The sequence below is a fragment of the Lepidochelys olivacea genome (assembly GCF_965140295.1).
Source record: "Lepidochelys olivacea isolate rLepOli2 genome assembly, chromosome: 7".
Lineage (NCBI taxonomy): Eukaryota > Metazoa > Chordata > Testudines > Cheloniidae > Lepidochelys > Lepidochelys olivacea.
Window position 1 is genome coordinate 15,967,943 of NC_140417.1, and position 24,641 is coordinate 15,992,583.

Here is a 24,641-nt window from a genome sequence, read left to right on the forward strand (position 1 = left end):
TAGTTTCACTTCAGAACCAACTGTTCCCCAGACTTGAAGCAAACTTACGCACTTAAGCATGTGGCAGCTACAGTAACATATCCAAATATCTGAAATGTAGGTCTTGTGCATACTGTCACTAAGTCTATTAGCTGATACTTGTCAGGCATTCAGGATTTCTTTAAATTTATTCCAATTAGTAGTACTTAAACTTATATTTGGGTTACTTTAAAAAGGCTATGATAAACTGTGTAATGGCATTACCATTAGAGATCTATTGATTTAAGTTTCAATAGTTCATAATGTACAGTAAAAATGTTTGAAGATTGACTGTGGCAAAGAAACATTGCTTCAAACTTGAACACAAATATTGTAGATCAACTTTATTTTGTCTATTGCGTCTAATACTACAGATCCCATGCTGAAAATTGAAATGAATTGTTGATGCAGATGCAAGGAGTAGCAGCTCTAGAGTTCTAACCATTAAGATCATATGTTGGAGTTTCACTTTACATACCAAACTGGTCTTCAGACAAAACGCCAGCACAGCTAACAGGAAGCCAGTGTTCTGACTGCAGTCTGCTGCCTATCATTCTGTAGCTACACCACTCTGCATATTGTGGAGGCTTGCAACACTTCAACTGGAGATGGAAGTGTTCAGTAAGCAGCTTGCTTTACACATAGAATCATAGAATATCAGGGTTGGAAGGGACCCCAGAAGGTCATCTAGTCCAACCCCCTGCTCAAAGCAGGACCAATTCCCAGTTAAATCATCCCAGCCAGGGCTTTGTCAAGCCTGACCTGAAAAACCTCTAAGGAAGGAGATTCTACCACCTCCCTAGGTAACGCATTCCAGTGTTTCACCACCCTCTTAGTGAAAAAGTTTTTCCGAATATCCAATCTAAACCTCCCCCACTGCAACTTGAGACCATTACTCCTCATTCTGTCATCTGCTACCACTGAGAACAGTCTAGAGCCATCCTCTTTGGAACCCCCTTTCAGGTAGTTGAAAGCAGCTATCAAATCCCCCCTCATTCTTCTCTTCTGCAGGCTAAACAATCCCAGTTGCCTCAGCCTCTCCTCATAACTCATGTGTTCCAGTCCCCTAATCATTTTTGTTGCCCTTCGCTGGACTCTCTCCAATTTATCCACATCCTTCTTGTAGTGTGGGGCCCAAAACTGGACACAGTACTCCAGATGAGGCCTCACCAATGTCGAATAGAGGGGAAGGATCACGTCCCTCGATCTGCTCGCTATGCCCCTACTTATACATCCCAAAATGCCATTGGCCTTCTTGGCAACAAGGGCACACTGCTGACTCATATCCAGCTTCTCGTCCACTGTCACCCCTAGGTCCTTTTCCGCAGAACTGCTGCCTAGCCATTCGGGCCCTAGTCTGTAGCTGTGCATTGGGTTCTTCCGTCCTAAGTGCAGGACCCTGCACTTATCCTTATTGAACCTCATCAGATTCCTTTTGGCCCAATCTTCCAATTGGTCTAGGTCCTTCTGTATCCTATCCCTCCGCTCCAGCGTATCTACCACTCCTCCCAGTTTAGTATCATCCGCAAATTTGCTGAGAGTGCAATCCACACCATCCTCCAGATCATTTATGAAGATATTGAATAAAACCGGCCCCAGGACCGACCCTTGGGGCACTCCACTTGATACCGGCTGCCGGTATTTGAGACACATGCAGTGTCTCAAATACAACTGAACATGAAGCATTTCTTTTGGACTAAGATCTGTATAGTAAATATTGGGCAACAACCTAGTGTTGCCAGCAAGGCTTGTATTAGGCAAATGTCTAAATAGTTTATGTTCAGATATCTCAGGTATAACATTCTTAATAAAGAATATCCTGTGGTCCAAGGACATTGTAAGAAAGAGTTGAAGAGAGCGGTTCCCAAACTGCATGCATACAAGCTTTTTATAACTGTGACTTTGTGTTAAAATGAGACCTGTTAGTTGTTGGCTTAAATTCATTCATTACAACAGTGACTTGTAACTATCCCACTTTAAACAAAGTAGGTAAGATTAAACTTTACTACCTGTGGAACTCTCAAGTGTAAAAGTACTATAGTGGTATTACAAATTCACGGTCCATTTAGGTCAATTTCATGGTCATAAGATTTTTAAAATAGTAAATTTCATTATTTCAGCTATTTAACTCTGAAATGTCACGGTGTTGTAATTGTAGGAGTTGGGGGGCGGGGGGTTATAGTGGGTGGGTGGTGGTGGTACTGCTACCCTTACTTCTGTGCTGCTGCGGATGGTGGCACTGCTTTCAGAGTTGGGTAGCTGGAGAGCAGTGACTGCTGGCCAGGATCCCAGCTCTGATTTGGCAGAGCTGCCGCCAGCAGCAGTGCAGAAGTAAAGATAAGAGGGCATGGTATGGCATTGCCACCCTTACTTGGGCACTGCTGCCTGCAGAGCTGGGCCCTCAGTCGGCAGCCGCCACTCTCCAGCTGCCCAGCTCTGAAAGCAGCAGTGCCAAAGTACGGGTGGCATAGTATGGTATTCCTAATCTTATTTCTATGCCGCTGCTGGCTTAACTACTGATCTTGTGTACTTTTACCCTGTACCCTCAATTTCATGAGGGAGACCAGAGTTTCTCAAATTGGGGGTCCTGACCCAAAAGGGAGATGCAGGGGGTCACAGGGTTATTTTAGTGGGGGATCGTGGTATTGCAACGCTTGCTTCTGTACTGCCTACAGAGCTGGGTGGCTGGAGATATACAAGTTAATAGAACTCTTAACTTGTATCTGGTACAGTTCAGATCTAAGGCCCAGCACCCTTTAGTTGTAATAAGTTTGGGGAAAGAATAAAGTTAGATGGTTGTCAGTAGTGCATGTTACAGTGGTACCTCAGATGTTGCATCTGCATTTTGTTCCACCCACAAGCATGTCTTCATAACACAACCCATTTAGCTAATCAGAAAATCAGGCAAAAAGAAGAGTCTAAAATTTGCTCAAGTCTTTTTACTCCAACATTATGAAAGTTTCAGGACTCTGTCCTGCCCACAACTCTTCCTGGAAAATAATGTATATGAGTGGCCTAATCTGGTTTGATGCACTGAATGTGTCTGGGAGGTAATTTAAATTGTCCTTTATTTTGAAGGTGTACTTTGCCTATTAACGTGAGAGCCAGTTAGAACACCTGTTTCCCGGTATTATTTATCCCATCTCTTACTCTGTCCCTGTCATAAATATAAAGGGAAGGGTAACCACCTTTCTGTATACAGTGCTATAAAATCCCTCCTGGCCAGAGGCAAAACCCTTTCACCTGTAAAAGCTTAAGAAGCTAAGGTAACCTAGCTGGCACCTGACCCAAAATCTCCAATGAGAGGAAAAGATACTTTCAAATCTGGAAGGGGGGGGACGGACACAAAGGGTTGGTCTGTCTGTGTGATGCTTTTGCTGGGAACAGATCAAGAATGCAGCCTTACAACTCCTGTCAAGTTAATAAGTAAGCTAGCTAGAAATGCGTTAGATTTCCTTTTGTGTAATGGCTGGTAAAATAAACTGTGCTGGATGGAATGTTTTTGTGCCTTTTTGTAACTTAAGGTTTTGCCTAGTGGGATTCTCTGTTCTGAATCTGATTACCCTGTAAGGTACTTACCATCCTGATTTTACAGAAGTGATTTTTACCTTTTCTTTAATTAAAATTCTTTTAAGAACCTAATTGATTTTTCATTGTTGTTAAGATCCAAGGGTTTGGGTCTGTGTTCACCTCTACAAATTGGTGAGGATTCTTATCAAGCCTTCCCCAGGAAAGGGGGTGTAGATTTGGGGAAGACGTCTCCAAGTGGGCTCTTTCCCTGTTCTTCGTTTAAAACGCTTGGTGGTGGCAGCATACGGTTCAAGGACAAGGCAAAGTTTGTACCTTGGGGAAGTTTTTAACATAAGCTGGTAAGAATAAGATTAGGGGGTCTTTCATGCAGGTCCCCACATCTGTACCCTAGAGTTCAGAGTGGGGAAGGAACCTTGACAGTCCCCTTTATGTTCTGTGGTCTGCCTTTTTATTAACTGGCACTTAAAGAAATTTCATCTTAAAGTCATTTTAAAGGGTCCCCTTATTATTAGGGATTGTAATCCCCTTGGCTCAGGTGCCATATTCAGCTTTTACAATGAAAATTGATTAGTTTCAGCCTCTAATTCTTTTAGGCTAATCAAATGATGCGGTTGTAAATGCTTCCAAGGAATATTTACCTCTAAATTTTTCACTTTCTTTTTGAATGGATGAAAGGGTGTTCTGGGGTGTTTTTTTGCCATAGGTTCTGAAACCCTTTTCTAAAACAAAAAAGTATGTGTTGGGTCTTAATATTAGAGTATTCCTTTAAGAAAATTGGGTCTCTGAAAGGTAAAATATAGCGCCAGAGAAGTAAACTCCAGATAGAACTATGCATTTAATTATTTCCTGGTGGACTTCTAATGTTTGTGTGGTATCCTGTTAATTTAGAGCTGCCAGCTCTGAAGGCAGCCGTGTAGAAGTAAGGGTGGCATGGTATGGTATTGCTAATCTTACTTCTGTGTTGCTGTTGGCCTCCACCCGCCCAGCTGTGAAGAAATGAGTCTCAATACCCCAATCCCTCCTAAAATAACCCTGTGACCCTGTCTCCCCCATGAAATCGGGGGCTATACAGTAAAAGCACACAAGATCAGATTTCATGTGTTGTTTTTATGGCTGTGAATTTGGAAGAGCCCTGCAAATAACACACATCTCTAATAGCAATTAATGTTGCTGATAAAATAAGAGAATAAACCAAACTTCAGTGTCTGAGTCGTTAAGCAAACGTTCTTCAGACTTTCCTCGCTGAAGTGAGGAGTACCTCAAAGTCCCAATTTTCAGGAAAATAAAATTTAAAAAAATTGTTCTAAAAATGTATCTGCAAGTTTTTTTCATGAAGTTGATGGATTTCCACTTCATACAACTAAATTCAGTGCCGTATGAAAGCTTATGCCCAAATAAATCTGTTAGCCTTTAAGGTGCCACTGGACTCCTCATTGTTTTTGTGGATACAGACTAACACAGCTACCCCCCAATACGTCTAAAAATGTGAATTTCCTTTTGATGTCTTTGTTGCTTGCCAGTTCCCAATCAGAAAACTGTTTTTTCTGTATCTCATTGAGAGCCACACAGACAGCAAGATCGGGCCAGAAATTGAAACGGCAGGGTACTTCTCGTGCTCTCTGTAGATGTTTCTCTTTCAGTTCTGGTTTAGTTAAAAACCTGTTCTAGAATACTGTAGTTTTTGTTTTGGAGAAGCTTGTTTAACTGGATGTTTACTATAAGTGAGTAAGAGTGATCTTTCAGGAGGCCTTACTGAAGTACAAGATGTCTGAGTGTGGTATTAATGAGCACTGAAAACAAACACTAGCATTCGACTCGAGTCCGCATACTGTGCTTGCTGTCCTCAAAGTGATACAGCATTCATCAGGCTATATAATTGACAGATTATGCAGCAGCCAAACTCCTGCCTCAAGACTGAAACCCTAGGTCAGACATAGCAGAACATGGTGTCTGCAATGTATTATGGGTTAAGGAAGTGAACTTGCCAATTAAAACTACTTCTCTACTCTAAACTAAACAAAATTCACTCTACTTCAATATGAAGTAAAGGCATTTGAGTTACAGATGGCATATTTTGTTGATGCGATCCTGTCCCATGCAGGAGTGGGAATGACACTAAGCAGGCTGAATAACTTTTAGTGCTTCTAAAGTACTTAAAGTCTTGGAAAGAAGCAGCATACCTGGCTGGTTTTATCCCAGTGCTACAGATAGAGGTTGAGGGCTCTGCAGCTCGCTTCCACTCTTGAGTCATATAAACCTGCAAGCTTTGTGACATAACCCAGCCTCTAAGGAGGTGTAGCTAAGAAATTCCTGGCAGGCTATTCATAATGCTTTCTTGCAGGGCTTTCTACACCTTTTTCTGTAGCAGCTGGTACTGGCCTTCCCTTCCACTTCTTCATGACGGCTTAAAAGTTGCCTCAACCAAATGCAACATATTTTGTGCTAACTTACTCCACATCTGCCTGCAAAATAGTTGTTTCTCAGACTACATAGATTCATGAAAGTATGTTTAAAGCCAGACAACTAGAATTCTGTTGGACTGGGTCCTAAAAAATGGTTGAGGTCATTGATGGGCAGCCTGCAAGAGTTGTTCTGCTGAATGCCTGGCCTATGAACTAAACTATTTACCGTTCTTCCAGTAGAATGGATACTCTGGAGAAAGATTTGTCAGCAGTTTTTTGAGCTTTTTGTTCATCAAGGAAGCTGTAATTCTTGCAGATGGCTTCTTCAGAAGCTAGAAATTAATGGAATGGTGTTTATGACTTTCACCTGTCTGAGCTGTAACTGAAAAATGGAATCTGTACAAGAGCTGTTAAAATTGCCTTCTGAGGGGTCTGGGGAATGGGGAAAAGACACTAGAAACAGATGGAATCTTTTGTCTAGCAATGAATTTAACTTCTTCCATGCTCCAAGGTTGCAGAATTTTACCTAAGATGACTGTGCTGATTTTATTATACAATTCTATATTATAAGCTTATAGCATTAAATATGTGTACCATCTGTTCAGTAGGCAGATATTATTCTAATGGGTGGCTGTAGTAGCTTGTTAATAGGATGCATTATATTGTACCTAGAAGAGTGGACAACATGACTTGCCCTCAAAGTAGTTCTAATGCTAAATAAAGTTGCTGACCATTGCTTGAAATGAAATCTTAATTTATGGAAATACTAAAGCTAGTTTATTTTTACCTTGCTGTAAAGTAGCAATACTGTCTAGCCAGTTTCTCCAGGATTTGCCACTGGATGCATAGACTGTGCAACCAGCAATGTGACAGGCACCGGTCAATAAACCTTTTTCCCCTTGGGAAGCCCTAAGAGTGCCCAAGGTGGTAGTGGAACTCCCTGGGTGAAGAAAATATCCCCAGAAAAGCAATGAGCCAGAATCCTGTTGGCCAACAGTATCGACGCTCCTGAGACCACACCCATTTAGAAAAGGCACAGTTGCTGACACAATAAGGCAGGTGCTTCCTTCAACTTGGAGTGGTGCTTTGTCTAGAAGTTGCAGCAAATCTCTACCAATCGTCTTGATGGTCACTTGTCTTGGTGGGAAGGACCCAGGCATTGGCAGCAGCTCAGATATCCAAGCAGCCCTATTTAGGGGTGGCCTGCTTACCCCAGTTTGGGGAAGGCCCTAGAAAAGATGGACTAAGAAGAGCTCCCATCCGATTTCTTCTTTCCTGGCTCTAAATTAATCATTGCTTGTTGGGGTGTTAACACTGCATTAACCATACTCGAACTGAAAGACCATGAACTTCAGAAAACAGCCATAATTGATAGAGAACTGCATCAACTAAGTGTTGATATTGCAATCCTCAGTGAGATGAGACTTTTGGAAACTGGATCACTAGATAGAAGTAAACTACCACTTCTGTGGAAAATGAACCAGTGATCTATGGTGTGGGATTTGTTGATGCAAAGCCTCTACCGCTTTTGGCAAAGTTATCTCATGTGTCTGGAAACAACAAGCTGCTAACCTGAACACAAAGGTGTCCACTTACCAGGCTTGTGTCCTCAGTACCCTCCTTAATGGCTGTGAAAGCTGGGTCATGTACCCCCAAGCAGGAGCAGAGATTGACTAGCTTCCACCTTCCCTGACTTCTCTAATTTTTCTGAGACACTTAAAACCAACGGATCACTAACAAGATCCTTCAGAGAACCAGCCTACAGTCTAAGCAGACTATGCTGGATGCTTGCAGGCTTCGCTGGGGGGACATGTGAAGTGCATGCCTTAAGATCATCTGCCAAAGGCTGTGCTGTATGGCCAACTTAAGAACAACCCACACCACACAGGTAGGCCACAGCTCCACTACTGCAAGGTCTCTAGAAATTCAGCCTTCTCCCATTTGTCAGTGGGAATGCTGCCCACAACCGCTCAGTCTGGAGAAGCTTGGCCAAGGCTGGTGCAGTCATCGTGGAGACCCATTAGAGAGCCCAGGCTGAAGCCCACAAGCAAGCCAAGAAGCACAGAGTATGCTCCAACCTCCATCTGGTGAGTGGACCTGTACCCACTGTAGGAAGTTCTGCCACTCACATATGGGTTCTTCTCCCACACCATTGACTGACTTCATGGTATTTCCTTTCATCTGTCAAGATGTTGGATGGTCATAGTAAAGAAGCAACTGTACTGAAAGTAAGGACTATCTGAAGATTTAATCTCATTGCTAAAGTGCTGTCTTGACAAAATGGTACTTCATTCAACATCTGCCTTACATGCTGGATTTTGCAACTGTCATCTTTAGCAATAAACTCAAAACAGCCATTTCTGCTGGTTAGAAGTACTTAGTCTCTGCAGCTCCTTGGAGGGCGCAACTATAGTGTGAAATACTTCAACGGTTTGCTTTGTAGGAAGACACTGTTGCCAGGGATGTTGTGTCACAAGGGTTTAAAACAATGACTTTCTCTTTGGTTTAAACCAAAAATATTTTCAGCAGAATAACTAATCTTACTCTGTCCTGCATAGTAGAATTGATTCTAAGCAGACTGAAGAAGAATCCTTAAATCTAACAGTTAACCAGATGTGATGGTAACTGTGGGTGATGGTGAAACTTGTGGGAAGGGTGGTAGTGGAAAAGCTAGGAAATAAGGTTGTTCAGAATTAAAGTGAAACAACCTTCTGTAGCCCGTAAGGCAAATTATAAAATGCTGAAATTCAAGTTAGAAATGAATCACCTGCACTGATACTTGTGACTTGCCTAAACAAGTCCTATCCTGTAAAACAAATTTGTACCCTAGTTTTGGTTTAGAGACTCAGACTAGTGACATGTAGTGTATAATAATTCCTTTGGAAACTTCAAGAGTGCTGCTGGTGTACGCTTACCTATACAGTGCTGGACAAATGAGTCACAACCTGGAAGAGCCTACAACCTAAAGGCACAAGTAAAAGATAGTGTAGTCTAATGGCTGAAATGCTTGATGGAATAGGAATGTATTGAGAAGCATCTTGGATGAGGAGAGGGAGACTAACTAGAACTTTCCAAGCATGAAAGGGATCGTGAAATAGCACAGAGTGCAAGAGCCTAAGGGAGCAGTCATGAGAAGGTTGGGTGGAGGATAAGGCTTCTAGGAATTGAGGTATTGGAATGGGGTGGAGTTGTGCAGAGCCTTGAATGCAAGGATGAAAAGCTTTCAGCTGAATAGGGAATAGATGAAGCTCTTGATTATTGGAGGGGATCTATCTCCTTTCTCTTAGTTTAAGGGTAAAATTGGTAGCAATTTGATTTTTAGGGTTTAGAATTTCATTTGTCACCTCAGCCAATCTTTATTGTTGTTGGTTGCCCATCCTAATATCTGTCACTATAGCCATCAGAGTATCCCCTGAACTTGATTGTGCTAAAATGGTTGGCAGTGAAACTGTAAATATCACTCAATGGTTAGATGTAACTCATCACCTTTATGAGCTGTTGGCTTAACTACCTGTAGACTTGGCAAATATCTTCAACTTTGGATTGGTTTCACATTTTTGAAGTAGTCTTCTTTTGAAATGGAATGTCTTTTGGCTTCTTTAAAATGAAACCTTAGTTTGTGCTACTAGAAGGGCATTTATGCATCAATTTACCTGCATACATTGTCCCCTAAAATACAGGGCCCTGCACACGTTGCACTGTATGACTTCAAAATTGATCATTTGATTAACTTGGCTAGGTTCTACAGAAGTGAGCCATATTAAGGAGAAATGGTCACCTGTGTTTTTGAGGGAGGGAGTTTCAGATGTAAGGAGCAGCCTGGAAGAAGGCACAGATGACATAAAGAGCAGGAAAAAGAGTTGAGTTGAGCAAAGTTGAAAGCCAAGTGATCAGGATAAAAGCAGGAACCTTGTGCATGGTCACAAGACCACATTGCTTGCTGCCTTCAGAGAAGACGGACATTGCTGTTTCAGGCAGCTTTTGCCTGACAAACAGAATATTACTGCTTGTAAATTTTCTGCACCAGATGTGTTGTCAAACAACTTTTTACGAATATATTGAGGCTGTTTTTGCTTACCTTGCTTAAAGCGTCCAATCACATTCTGAATATACTTAATAAATGAGGTCTTAGTTGTATTTCATAGATTTTTTTTTTTAGGTGATTGGCTTCTTGTTGTGTGAACCGGTAGAGTACACCTTAATCTAAAGATTAGGCCTGATTCTGTCCTGTGTGGGTAGTGGTGTTAGAGAGACTCTTTAGATCAGAGGTCCCAAAACTGTGGGGCACACCCCCAGAGCAAAGTTGTTGTTGTTGGTTTTTTGGTTTTTTTTGGGGGTGGCAGGGACCAGGTCAGCCCCCATGGGGGTGGGGCCAGAGCACCATCCAGCTCTGCTCCAGCCCCCACTCCCGGCTGTGACTCCATGCCTGGCTGTAGCTTCTGCTTCCGCCCCCCAGCCTTATCCCTGTCCATGCCCCTCTTGCGTTCCCCCGCCCCAGAGCTGTGGCCCAGCTCTGGCCTCTGCTCCTGCGGTGGCAGAGGGGGACATGGCTTAGGAGGGGCATGACCCTGAAAAGTTTGGGGACCACTGCTTTACATAGTAGCAAGTAGGGTAAAGGGATCTCTGGGGAGAAGTGAAACAGACTGCACAGTGCAGGGGGGGAAAGGGTCATAAGGGGTGGGAGGAAGAGGAAAAACTTAACCAGAAGATCACTACACGCGCACAAGCCATCCACAATCCTGTATAGGAAAGAGTGGGGAGTAGGCCTGAAACCTAAAAGGGAAAGGTACAGTCTAACAAAGCAAGTACTTTTAGAGATGTTATCAAGTTGATGTTAAAGTAGAGCTGCTTAGTTCTTGAAGGAACTGTGTGGTGTGGCTTGGCCACAATGTGGCTTTGGGGGACAGAGGTGTTCACCTGAATGGCTTGAATAAATTTCTGAAGCCCTGGCCATCACCTTCAAAAAATGGGTAGAATTTTCTGGGTGCTCAACTGAGAGGCCTTCAGAGTCTAACATTTTGCAAAATGCTGAGGATGCTCTGAAAACTAGATATCAAAGTATGCAGAATGGCTAGTAAGATTTTTTTGATGTATTACAAAATAAGTACCAAATAACCTGTCAAGTGAGAAGCATCTGGAATAACGAAATGGAACTTCTCTTATAGTTTTGAGGTACTGTGTAAGTAGGTCAGTGAAGTCTCACCTTTTTCTAAGCCACCGACACAACAAAAGCCCTGTCAGTGAGAATGAAAACATGAACTATCAATGGCTTGAAAAATTAGCAACTTGAACCTCCACTGCCAGGGCATCTTAGAGACAAAATTTTCTTAGGTTCACTTTTAATTGCTAGTTACAACTATCTACAAACTAAAGTAAAAATAGCTTCAGAATTACACTGTAAAAAGGCCATTGGCTTCTCTGGCCATATCTTAACTCCTAAAAGACCTCCTGCAGTATAAATAGAATCTGTAAATTTACCCAAGTTGCCCACTCATTCATCTGTCACTTAAACTGTATCTTACTTTAGAGGTTGATCTCTTCCTCTGCATTTCAGAGTTCAGTAGTAAAGTCAACATACAACACACTTTTATAACTGCAGAAGTCTTTATATATAATCAGTCAGATGAGCAAAGGTGAATTTGCAATAATCTCTGTTTAAATATCAATTTACAGAACAGTCTGTATTTATCAGTTTCTAGACTTGTATGCAAATCTGTATTTGAGGCATCCAGTTGCCTTTATTCATTGGTTCAGTAATGGGTAAATGCAGTGGAGAGTTAAAGGGCAACTGAACTGTAGAAGGAGCATAACTTTGTAACCAGGAAATAGAATGGCGCAAGGCCTGATGTTACAAGTTGATCATGATCTCTGGATATTACCTTATGAACCATGTTTAAAGCAGTTAGAAAAGGAGTACATGCATCCAGTGAAGTGAGCTGTAGCTCACGAAAGCTTATGCTCAGATAAATTTGTTAGTCTCTAAGGTGCCACAAATACTCCTTTTCTTTTTGTGGATACAGACTAACACGGCTGCTACATTGAAACCTGTCTTTAAAGCAGTTGTAACTCTGCTGCTTTATGCAGAAGTCCTAAGTAATTTACAGGACAGTTTAGCTACTTAATGAGTCAGGTTATGGAAAGATGTGTGCAAGGTCTTGTCTTGTGGCAATATGCTGTTGGAGAGATGGGATAGCTTAGAGTAATGAGAGAGCTCTCACATCTGAGATGTCCCAAGAGTCACCTGATTCAGTTTGATTATAGTGGACACTGACCCATTTCACAAACCTACTACAGCCAATACTACTTCAGCAGAGACCTGAGTCTGGAAGAAAGCGTTTACTTTTGCAGAGGCAAACTTAAAGTTAAGGCAGAATAGCCTGGGAGAAATCTGTACTATTGTTACCAGTACCTGTTTGTTTAGGGCCCCCCCCCACACACACACACACAAAAAAAAGCCCCTGGTTTCCAGTACCATGTAAAAGGCCTCCTTTGGCCAATGTAAGCTAACACTACAGATAAAAGTAGGAACCATACCATTACTATGAAAGGAAGTACCAGTTTATACATCTTGTAAGACCATGATCCATAACTAATCTTTAATACTAAATAGTAATGCACAATAGCATGAACATTCTCTCAAACCTTCAGTCACCCTGAAATCCTCACCTTCCTGTCTACAGGACACACCCCACTCCCACTTTTCTGAGTACTGTTGAAATTTGTGCAAATTGAGATGCCAGTTTTGTTTCTCAGGAGGCTCAGAGGCTGTGCAAGTTTTTCCAGTTGCCATCTTATTGCCCTAGGGAGTTGAAGCATAGCTTTTTTTTGTGTGTGTTGAAAGCCAGTCCCACTGGAGTTGACACCCTCTGTACATGTTGCCCAATTAAGCTATGTAAGACTCAGAAAAAATACCTATTCCAGAGTGATAGTGAGGTTCCCATAGCACACAGCTGGAATACTAAGCTCCATCACAAGAAGGACTTGCATCTTTGTTCTTTTAGAGCTCTGTATAACCAAGAGATTGAGTTACTTCACATAGCTTAACGTAAGCAAATCATTTTTCCTCTGGTTTAGCTTCATGCACAGTACTTGCTCACTAGATATTCATTCTTTTTGATTTCGAATGAAATATTTCTGGATAGGCCTGAGGGAAATCGTGGTTGGAAATGAGAATTAATAGGCCTCCATACAAAAATTAGTTGCATCACCTATGTTTCCTGGCACTTCAACTAGAAAATCCTCTCCTTACTGAGGACACGGTTTTTTTGTGTATTTTTCTTTTAAATAGCCATGTACTGTAAACCCTGTCAATCATGCATATACATGATTCTGTGCTGAAACATTCTCTGCTTACTGTGACAAGATCTAATACAAACTCTCTTCTATTCAGTCAGGTCAATTCAGTGAAGATATGATTCCTACAGTGGGCTTCAATATGAGGAAAGTTACGAAGGGCAATGTGACGATAAAGGTATGTCAAGAACATTTTGCTCCTTATTGGGGCAAAAGTGTTCAATAGCTTTTAAAGGGATGCTCTCAGATTAGGTCACTGTCTGAAATGAACTCCATAGATTGACTTGAGAAAGCTAAATTGACCTTTCATCAGTCCAGCTTTGTTTTGTCTTGCCATCAGTCAGGTGTCTTCCTTCTCTTCTCTCTCCTCCTTTCTCCCCCCCCCCCCCAAAAAAAAACAAAACAAAAAACAAACAACCAAGACAAGCCTGTTTTGCTTGCCGGTTCTTAGTCACTAGTATAATGCTGCTTGTCTGAGTTGCAAACACACAGCAGGGGAATTTCTAATTCAATTTTTCTTCCTGAAGCATTTAAAAATGCATGGAATAATCAAACCAGAAGCTTTGGTTAAACTTCTTCATGCATAAGAGCCCTTCTGTGTTAAAATGGAATGTTCGACTGGCATGTTCTGTTATGACTATATTCAGCTATTTCCAGTGGATCAGTAGGAATAACTCTTAAATTCTTATCTGTGTAAGAACATTAAATTCTGGCTTCTCTCCAGGCAGCATTCAACTCTGTATTAAATGAGAAATATACCAGAAACGTACAGGCTAAACAACAGAACCTCTTCGTTCTCTGGAAAACCAAGTTTAAAATGGGAGCTTAAATAATCTCTTGTGTCGAATAGGAATCAAATTTCAGTTTATTCCCTTCTGAGACAGGAATTTGGGATTATGAACAAAAAATGGCACTAGCTCCTCAAATGGGCAAAGGAAGGGAGAAGTCCCTTGAATCTTCACACTTGGGAACAGTAGCATAATGGGTTCTCAAGCTAGCAGAAAATGGGCGACTTATCCAATTTCAAGGAAAATTATACCACGGAAAAGTTACTCAGAATGCTCCATATGACAGACTGGTCTAGATCTCCCTTCTCCCTATCCGAAGTGGCATGATGAGTGCCCCGCTATGCTGCTGCTATGTTTCTGTTGTCTTGCATCTAGAATACTATGGCATATGTGGCTCTCGCCTTTTTTTTTTTTTTAAAGTTATTATCCACACTCCTGAGGGTCGCTACTGTTTTTGCTGGATACCATCTAGAACTGACAGAATTCTGATCTGCCCTAGTCCTCCCATTTACAGATAACAGCATCAAGATACTTATTATGAAAGGCTATGGTTACATCAAAAGCTGTGACTCCAGATAACATATGGGCCATACAATTCATTTATGTATTCAGGCTCTCTGCTCATGACTTGTGTCCAGTGGGACTTCCCAAACTTAATAAATATTTGTCTACAACCTTTCCCACTTCCCTTACCCATGCCACTGCTATGGTACCTAGAGTAAAGCTGTAACTTTAAAAATTAAAATGACTTCTAGTTTTGGGCAAGGATGTTGCTTTTACATAATTAACAAATTGTAAAGTCTGCTGTTCATCTACAGCACTGTACAGGAAACACACTGTCAACTAATTAGAAGCTCTGAAATTACCTTATAGTAAGTTGTCAATTCTGCCAGTGGAGCAGAAATCCAAGAATACTAGACTCACTTGGATTAACATGGCTCCCAGCTTTCAGAGGGTCGGGGCTTCTGCGCGCCTTAATATAATGTCCTGATCCCATTTCCTCAACCCCCAAAAACACCAAGTATGTAGTATAGGGCTGAAATAAATATATATATATATTTTCCCCCCATAACAGTGTGTGGCTTATGACCCTTCCTATGTACACTTAGCTTATTGCAGAAACATACAGTACCCACAAAGGTATTCTAGCTAGTATCTTTTGGATCAAAAAACCCCCTCACTGACAACTGACTGACTACACTTAATACATTCTGATTTACAATCCTGACTTAGCCTTCCACTCTCCTTTTTGGTGCTCTGACTCTTCCATGTGCCCCAATTTCTTAAGAAACTTCAAAGCAGGTTTTTTCAATTGCAGCTAATTGTTCAAATGATCCACAACCTCATACCACAAGTTATGCTGGCTGCTTATACTGCAAGAAGTGAACTTAACAGGTCTGTTTTCTGGCATTGATACACTACCATGACACCTTAAAACTAATTCAGGAAATGCAAGAGTTAACCTTAAATCAGAACACTCTATTGCAAAGCCCAGTTTTGCCCTCAGATTTATGCGATCATCATTGTACAGATTCATGGATGAAGTGGCCCCTGTTTGAAGGTATACATGAGTGGTGGGCAACCTGCAGCCTCTGGGCTGCACACTGCCCATCAGGGTAATCCACTGGCAGACCGCCAGACAGTTTGTTTACATTTGCACAGCCGCCCGCAGCTCCCAGTGGCCGCAGTTTGCCATTCTTGGCCAATGGGAGCTGGAGAAAGCGGCGGCAAGCACGTCCCTGTGGCCCACACCACTTCCCCCAGCTCCTGTTGGCTAGGAATGGCAAACTGTGGCCACTAGGAGCTCCGGGCAGCTGTGCAAATGTAAACTGCCTGGCAGTCTGCCAGCAGATTACCCTGTTGGGCCTCAGGTTGCCCACCACTGGTATATGTGGTGTAGAACCCAACACTCATTTGAAATATGGATGACTTGAGGTTCTTCAACTTCTTGTATTAATATTGTTACATTTACAGGCACTTGCCCTAATAGGCTAGCGCACAAATATTGCTGCATTCTGCTTAATCAGAAATTCTCAACTATGGAAACCTGCAGTGAAATAACACAACAAAACTATTGTTACCTCAGTTTTCAGTCTGCATTGTTCAAGGGTCTAATAAATAGGTAACTTTTAACTGGATCATGCTGTGAAATTCTTGTAAACTGCTCTGTAGATTTGTAAAGTTCAATAACTTGAGTTTGAGTTTAAGTGTAGGACTTTTTCCTACATATTCTGCTGTAAAGAGACTTTCTCTGGAGGCGCAAGTTAAACATAACCTTTCCCCTTGATGTGCCAGAGTTCCTTTTGTCAGTCCTCCAGTGAGACGCTCCATGCAAATAGCTGACTTCAGCGTGTATGCTGAGTGCAAAGTTGCATACTCTTACGCTGTCTTTGTTTTAGAACGACATGCATCTTCTTGTTTTGCTGTGTGCTGGGTAATACAGAAGTTCTGTAACTTCTGTGAATTTTTTAGGTGTCAAGCTTTCAGATACAAGCATCTATATTTTTACTTAATGTCTTAAAGTAGGGGAGAGTGTGGATAGATGACCCTGCTGACTAGAACCATACCATTATAGTGGAAATAGCCTTTGTGTGAAAACTACTGAGAAGACATAAGGATCAAATACTTTCAAGCACTTCACTTCACCTGTTAATAGTTCTTTTATACTGTGCTTTGTGATGTTTAAATTTAGACTTAACCTAGTGCCTTGCTAAACTTGCTTTTCCTTTAAGATCTGGGATATAGGAGGGCAGCCACGATTCCGAAGCATGTGGGAGCGATATTGCAGAGGCGTTAATGCTATTGTGTAAGTAAAGACTGTGTCAGGCTGCTCTCATCAGCTGTAGATTTTTCTTCTTCTTTGCAGCTGAGAAATAAGCCTTCAATTTGCAAACTAGTGTTCTGTTTTACTTTAAAATTCGGTTGTAGCCCCTCTAAACTAGCTTTTGAATGGTGTTGGGAAGAACTAAGGCTTGATTTCTTTTTAGCTATTGTTTATGTAACTTCTGATCTAATATATTAACTTCTTGACATCTGAAATCATCTGCACGACCTTTGTGAGACAGTCTGTAGCTTGACTGCCTCAACTCCAAGTACATTTTAAATGGGAGAGTTTATCAAGCTCTACTTGGCTGACTAGTATTTGGGACAGTTGCCCCCTCTGCAAGACTTGTAAATTTGTTCAAACAGATAGTCCTGAAACTCAGTACATGTGCTAGTACATCTAGTTTCTGAAGCTTATAAACCTGCTTAAGTTACTGAATAACTAAATTTACAATATCTTTTTAAAGATATATGGTAGATGCTGCTGATCGTGAAAAGATAGAAGCCTCTCGAAATGAGCTACATAACCTTCTAGACAAACCACAGTTACAAGGAATCCCTGTAAGTAGTATATTCTGGCTCTAACATTGCATGCTTGGTATCAGCAAAAAGGTAGGTGTGGTAATATCTTTTATTGGATCAGCTCCTGTTGGTGGAAGCTACAAGCTTTCGAGCTACCCAGCTGCTCTTCAGGTCTGAGGAAGAAAGCAGAGAATCTGAAATAAATACATGTTGGGACAGATTGTTAAGCAGAAGGGTTAACATAGTTGTTGGGGCATTTAATGCACTGGATGAGGTACACCACTTGTGTAGACCCAGGAATTTTGAAAGGTGGGTATTCATGATGGTAGCAGGGGAGATATGTCTACAGATTTTGCATCTATTCTGCCAGGGTCTGCTTTGAGTTGGTGTGTCCTGGTCTGTGGGGCGCTTGCTTCTGATGATGAACGTGGCAAGGTTGGGGGATTGTTTGAATACCAGAAGAGGGGGTTTAGGAAAAATTTATTTCAGGATGTGGTTCCCATCAAATACTGGCTGTAATTGTTTCATAATGTGATGCTGGCAGACTAGGTGCCAGCTTATGCCAAGGGCCCTAGGCCTCTGTCAAGATTCCTTCCCCACCCTGAACTCTCGGGTACAGATGTGGGGACCTGCATGAAAAACCCCCTAAGCTTATTTTTACCAGCTTAGGTTAAAACTTCCCCAAGGTACAAAATATTTTTTACCTTTTTGCCCTTGGACTTTATTGCTGCCATCACCAAGCATCTAAAAAATTATATAATGGGGAAATGTCATTCTCCTCCCCCCCCCCCAAAAAAAAATCCTCCCCAAACCCTACACCCCCTTTCCTGGGGAAGGCTTGATAAAAATCCTCACCCATTTGCATAGGTGAACACAGACCCAAACCCTTGGATCTTAAGAACAATGAAAAAGCAATCAGGTTCTTAAAAGAATTTTTTTAATTGAAGAAAGTAAAAATCACCTCTGTAAAATCAGGATGGTAACTACCTTACAGGGTAATAGGATTCAAAACCTTAAGTTACAAAAAGATACAAAAACAGGAATATACATTCCATTCAGCACAGCTTATTTTATCAGCCATTTAAACAAAACAGAATCTCTCGCATATCTAGCTAGATTACTTACTAAGTTCTAAGACTCCATTCCTTTTCTGTTCCTGGCAAAACGACACAGACGGAGCAAACCTTTGTTCCCCCATCCCCCCTTGAAAGTATCTTGTCTCCTCATTGGTCATTTTTGGTCAGGTGCCAGCGAGGTTATCCTAGCTCCTTAACCCTTTACAGGTGAAAGGGTTTTTCCTCTGGCCAGGAGGGATTTTAAAGGTGTTTACCCTTCCCTTTATATTTATGACAGCCTCACTGAACACTGACTGACAAATGCATAGCTGGAGACCAATCTGGTCCCACCTGTGTGTTAGCATTATTAAAACAGAAGTTGACAAGAATGTGTTAGTGTTTACACATGATGAAAGGCTTGTAGGCTGCTGCATGTTTTGATCTGTTATAACTTTCACTATGGGCCACAGATGTTATAATGTGTGCATTTTAAACATCTGTAATTGTGTAACTCGGGAAAGAAGCATTAATTAATGTGAAGTGCTGGTCCTTCACACAAGAAGGCCTATGGAAATCAAACCACTATGAAACAGCAAAGGACAAGGACTTTGTTGGTTGAGGCCAACACCCCTCCTCCTCCCCCCCCCCCCCCCCCCCCGCAGAGGAGGTAGGTGCTGCCATTTCTACCATCACAGAAGGAATTGCATCACTATACTGCTTGGAATTTGGAGAGGGCAATATTTGTAAGTTTTTAAGCAAGTGATCCCCAAGCTGCTTAGCTTGTGTTAGCCCTAAAGAACATATAGAGTGCCTCTTACAGCAGCTTCTATTACCTTTTGAAACCTGAAACTGTAACTTATTTATGTGTTTACTTGTTGTAACCTTCTAAATAACTCTAAAGATCTGTTAGCCAAGAAAAAGAAATTAAGTTAGTTTATAGAATTGGCCACAAGTATTGCCTTTGAGAGATCTAAGGTACAGTTGACTGGGGTAAGTGACTGGTCCTTTAGGACTGAGAGTAACCTGAATATTGTGACCTTTTGGTGTAAGGGACCATCTATCACAAGGCAAGTTGCCTAGGTGGCAAGATAAACCAGAGTAGCCAAGGGGGGCTGTCAGACCGCATGTTGAGGCGGTTGTCGTGTTTGCGGAGTTCACACTTGATACTTGGTTGGTGAAATCTAGGTATAGACAACACAACCAGTTTGGGATTTTTGCCCTGTTTTTTTAAGTCTGCCTTGAGATTGGCACTCATGGTCATGAGCCATTCTAGACAGCTTGAACAATATTCAATATGGTTTCCAGTGTGGGATGTTAGCTGACAACTAAGTTTGTTGTCTGAAGGGTTTTTTCCTGTATTGAAGCAGGTTTCCCCTGGGGTATTTGGGTGATCCTTACCATGATGTGATCCACTTCTCTGAAGTATCCTTGTTTTGGTGAAGGTGGTTTTAAGTGTTTTAAGGTGTATATCCCAGATTTTCTCCTTGGAGCATATTTTGTGGTGTCTGAGTGCCTGGCTGTAGCTAAGACTTCTTGGGGTGTTTGGAGTGGTTGCTGGATCTAGGAAGGTAAGTGTGGTGATCAGTTGGTTACTTGGGTTTACAGCTGTTTGTAGGCCTCCATTGTTTGAGCAAATTATGGTGTCCAGGAAGTGATCTTGATGTGGGAGTATTCTGGAGAGAGTTTGATAGATGCATGGTGGTGGTTGAAGTTGTGGTGGGAAATCTGAGGAAGTTTAGGTGTTCAGTCTAGAGGATGAAAATAGAATTGAAATTTCAGGTATATCATTGACTTCATGGTGCATTTTTCCAGAAATTCTTCCTCAAGGTGGTCCTCGAAGAGGCTTGCATATTGGGGAGCCATCGTAGTACCTGTGGCTGTTTTTCCATGGTTTGGACTAAGTGTTCGTTAAATGTGAAATTATGGGTGAAAATGAAATGGATGAGCTTAGTGATGTGTTTAGGGTGGATTTGAGTATTGTACATTAATTTGTAGGCATTATTTTGTATGCATGAGGCAGACTACGATGGTATCATTGTGAGGGAGGTGAACACCATCCTTGCCACCATGGAGGTCTGGGCGAGATTGTTCATGGTGGGGAGTTTCTGGAGGAAGCAGACCCTTTTGTGTGGTGAGTGACCTAAGGATGGTTTCTATTAGTCCTGATACTCTCTCAATAAGAGTGCTGTGGCCAGATACAATGGGTCTGCCTGGGTTCCCCTGTTTTGTGTCTCTTGAAGCACGTAGAACAATTCTGTGGTGGGTTTGTGAGGGATGAGTTTGTAGAGTTTTTCTTGGAGTTTTTTGGGGCAAGGATTTGATGGTATATTAAGTTGTGGTGTGTTCTTTATAGGTGGCGTCTGTTGGTCTTGTTGACGTAGTTATGATGAAGTGCTATGATAGCATCTGCTCTGTCTGCAAGTTTGATCTCTATCTGCTGGTTAGGATTCAGGGACTTTGCAAAACCTTCAGACGTATCTCCACTGCTACAATGATTAGTACCTTTTCAAGAGTCATGAATCTGACATGTGCCTATCACAACATGCTGTGCCTCATCCAGTGCATTAAATGCTCCAATCACAACTATGTAGGGGAAACCAGACAATCACTATGCTCTCGGATGATCTCACTCAGGAAAAATGATAAAAGACCAAAACACTGTATCAGCTGTGATCTTTTTTCTTCTTCCCCCCCTTTCCCCCCCCCCCCCCACACAAAGTGATCATCTCAGATCTGATCTTTCAATAATTGTCCTCAAAGAAAACCTGCACAACATACTCAGAAGGTGAGCTTGGGAACTTAACTGTAAGTCTGCTAGACAACAAAAAATATGGACTTAACAGAGACACTGGTTTTATGCCTCATTTCAACAATTTGAAACACACCACACTGCCTGCTGTCCTTAATTGCCCTCTTCATTTCAAGTGATGGTTTAAAAACAAATTGTAGGCCTTCTGCTTAACAGTCTGTCCCAGCTTGTATTTACCTCAGACGCTCTGCTTCCTTCCCCAGACCTGGAGAAGAGTTCTGTGTAGGTCAAAAGCTTGTACTTTCCACTAACAGACATTGGTCCAATAAAAAAATACTACATCACGTACCTTGTCTCTCTCATCCTGGGACCAACAGTTACAACACTGCAAACATATTCAGTCTCACGCAGATTTGTATGCAACTTCAAACGAAATGTAAGTTTTATGCAAATTTGTAGGTTAACTCTTAGAAATCATTAAGCATATAAGGTTGGTTCTTCATGGTAAAGTTAGCTTGTGCAAACACTTATCACCTACCATGCCTGTTCTATTTTACTTTGCATTTTTATAATGCAGCTATCCCATGCTTTAGGCACATCTTGCTCGATGCTGTTTGAATTGTTTTGTTCAGCACCTACTGCAAGTAAATCATTTAGGGCAGGGACAGGTTTACTGTGTACAATGCCTAACACAATGGGGCCTTGATCTGGCTCAAGCCTCTAAATGTTACCATAACACAATAGTCAATAAATTACAATCATAGTGCAAAGCATAATCCACACTTTAAATTTTAGAAACACAGAGATCTGGGAAACTTGGTACAAAGGTAAACCCAGTAACCACAGAGGCAAGCTCTGAGAAGAATCCATTGTTCAGTCCAAAAATGGAGGGCAACAGGTGGAGGAATAGCAGACCTCCAAGAAAGAGGAGCTCTAAAGCACAGGAAACTGAAATAAGACCTGCTGATTGTTCTAAAGACCACCATCAAGGACTTGAGCAGACCTCTGGAAGGGGCTTTCATAATCTGGTCTTGAGGATTCTGTTTTGACCTTAGTAGTCTAACAGCTGAGACATAATTGATAAAATAGACTGAGGGGGAGGTGCAAATACTCAAATCCAACTTATTAAATCATCTTTCTACAAGGGCTTGAAAGTGACACAGACCAATGTTTTTTTTGTCTCCCTGTACTCAAAGTAAAATATACATCCCTACTTGATGACTGCCTGTGTTTGTGAGCAATGTTCTGTTTCTCACTGTTGCTAATATCTACTGTTTTAGGTTCTAGTACTTGGAAACAAGAGAGACCTTCCTAATGCTCTGGATGAGAAGCAGCTAATTGAAAAGATGTAAGTCTCAAAGAAAATGTGATTTGAGAGAGTCTACTAAAATTTTAATTAGCTAAATTCTTGTAGATATGTCTAAGTCATACAAAATGAGCAAATTTCAGCTTACTGCTCTCATGTCGTCTTATTTATAGCTGATGGCTTGAAAGACTGTAGAGAAACAAGCTTGCATGCAGTAGATTAAGTGATAGTGTCTAGGAAACGGTTAAGTGACTAATGTCGAAATGAGATCCCACTTTGTTAACACCAAATGTTACTACATGTCTCCTCTCTTTCAGGAATCTGGCTGCTATTCAGGACAGAGAAATTTGCTGCTATTCAATTTCTTGCAAAGAAAAGGATAATATAGGTAATATAACTTAACCCAGAAATGCCAATTTGAGAAAAATACCTTTCTTGAACTGGAGGTACACACACTCTAACCTCTTGTCTGTGTTCGACATAAGCAATGAGTCTGAGCCATTTTCAAAGTTCTGTACAGTATACATTCATTATAGTAACTTCCTCAGTGTCATTTTAGTACAAATAATTTTATGCCACTTTGGAGGAGTTAAGAAGCACTGAACTTGAAGCCTTTACAATACTTGTATCCAGTCAGTGAAATGAAGTTTATTGTATTACTTCAGCTAGTCTCTAGTTATGAGCTGCAAGCTAGAAATAGCAAATTTAGCTTAAAATAAAATAGTTCACATCTTCAACTCTTTTAGATTTGAAGCTTATGAAAAGAACTGTAGCTAGGTTCTAGTGTTCAGGAAACCAGTTTCCTGGACACTCATCCATGATTTAATCGGAGGAAATAAAGTATATGAATGCATAAAGGCTCCAATTCCTTATTGCATAACAAATCTCATTTGTTTGGTGCAGTAGTGGGTATTCTGTTTTTTACTTCTGGGCTAGATGCATCAGAGGGAGCTTGGACAAAAATCTGGAGGGAGAAGTGTGCAATCTACTTTGCTAGGTAACAAAATGTTAGGTGCTCCACCTACTCTATAGGTATAAGAAGGCCAGCTGGTTGAGGCTGTTACATGACCTTAAATGACTAATGCTGCAACTCAGACAAGGCTGTTGCATTGCCAAGATCTGGGGGAAGCTAGATTGTGATATGGTGACTTGACCATATCTATCTCATTTAACCATTCTGGGTAACAGATGGCCAGTATATAAAAAGATGTTCTTTATCATTGCCTTTTTATAATATGAAATTAAGTTATCACTTCGAGTGGATATAGCTAACACTTATCTTCAAACCGCATTTTCTGGAATCCGTGCTTCCAAACCAAGATTCAGACATAAGGATGTTATTGTAGATTATCTGCAGGGTGTCAAACCAATAAACTTGGTGTCCTGGCTTTGTATTTCTGGCTGTTCATGTATCTTCCTGTGCTTCAACAGTCTTGTGATTGCTCAGGAAATTGACCTGGGTAAGAATCTCTGTATTTTCATTACACTCCCTGCTTACAACATTGGACCGGTGACAGCACACGTACCTAAAACATCACCTGTCTAAATAATCAAAGCTAGAAGGGTACCCATCAGAGTACAGATGGGTAAACTGAGAATACTAGCTCAGTCACAGTTAATTAGCATCTGAACTAAGAGTAGGATGGTCATCTGATTCCCAGGCTAGTGTGCTTGAGGCTTATGTATCTGACTAAAGTTAGCTTCCCCAGAACATGGTATTGTATAGCTAATAAGATCCAATATGTGTGTGGAATAAGACAAGTCTCTGGCTTCAGTTCTTTCTCTTTAATTTTATGTAGCTTGTTTTTGGGATTTGTCTAATGCTGGAGCCCTCAGATGTGCCCAGGTATTCCTTCCACTGGCTTCTTTACAGTTTCATATTAGGTGCTGTTGAAATTTTGCTGATTTTATGTGGCACTTCTGAGGGTGTAGGAGGGGGCAGTAGGACCAGGTACCAGTGAGACATGTTTTAACTTCCAATACAGACTCCTTTGGGGGTGTAGAGGGGAGGTGAAATTTCTCCAGCCTGTGACAATATTGAAGGTTCCTCTCAGCTGTGTACTGAGAACAGCATCCTGGAAGAACTTCTATAACATATACTGGAAAACTTAATATATATATATAAATATAATTTTTGAGGGGGAGGGGGTAACT

The 24,641-nt window shown here is 41.4% G+C and overlaps 1 protein-coding gene across 1 annotated transcript in view; it reads left to right on the top strand.

The window, feature by feature from the left end:
• Positions 1-24,641, top strand: part of ARL8B (ARF like GTPase 8B) — a 33,648-nt gene that overhangs the window by 6,937 nt on the left and 2,070 nt on the right. Inside the window, exons 2-6 of the mRNA XM_084634572.1 lie at positions 13,342-13,422; positions 16,765-16,838; positions 17,323-17,416; positions 22,462-22,529; positions 22,805-22,875. Coding sequence (XP_084490698.1) covers positions 13,342-13,422; positions 16,765-16,838; positions 17,323-17,416; positions 22,462-22,529; positions 22,805-22,875 — 388 coding nt within the window. The remainder of the gene's footprint in view (positions 1-13,341; positions 13,423-16,764; positions 16,839-17,322; positions 17,417-22,461; positions 22,530-22,804; positions 22,876-24,641) is intronic.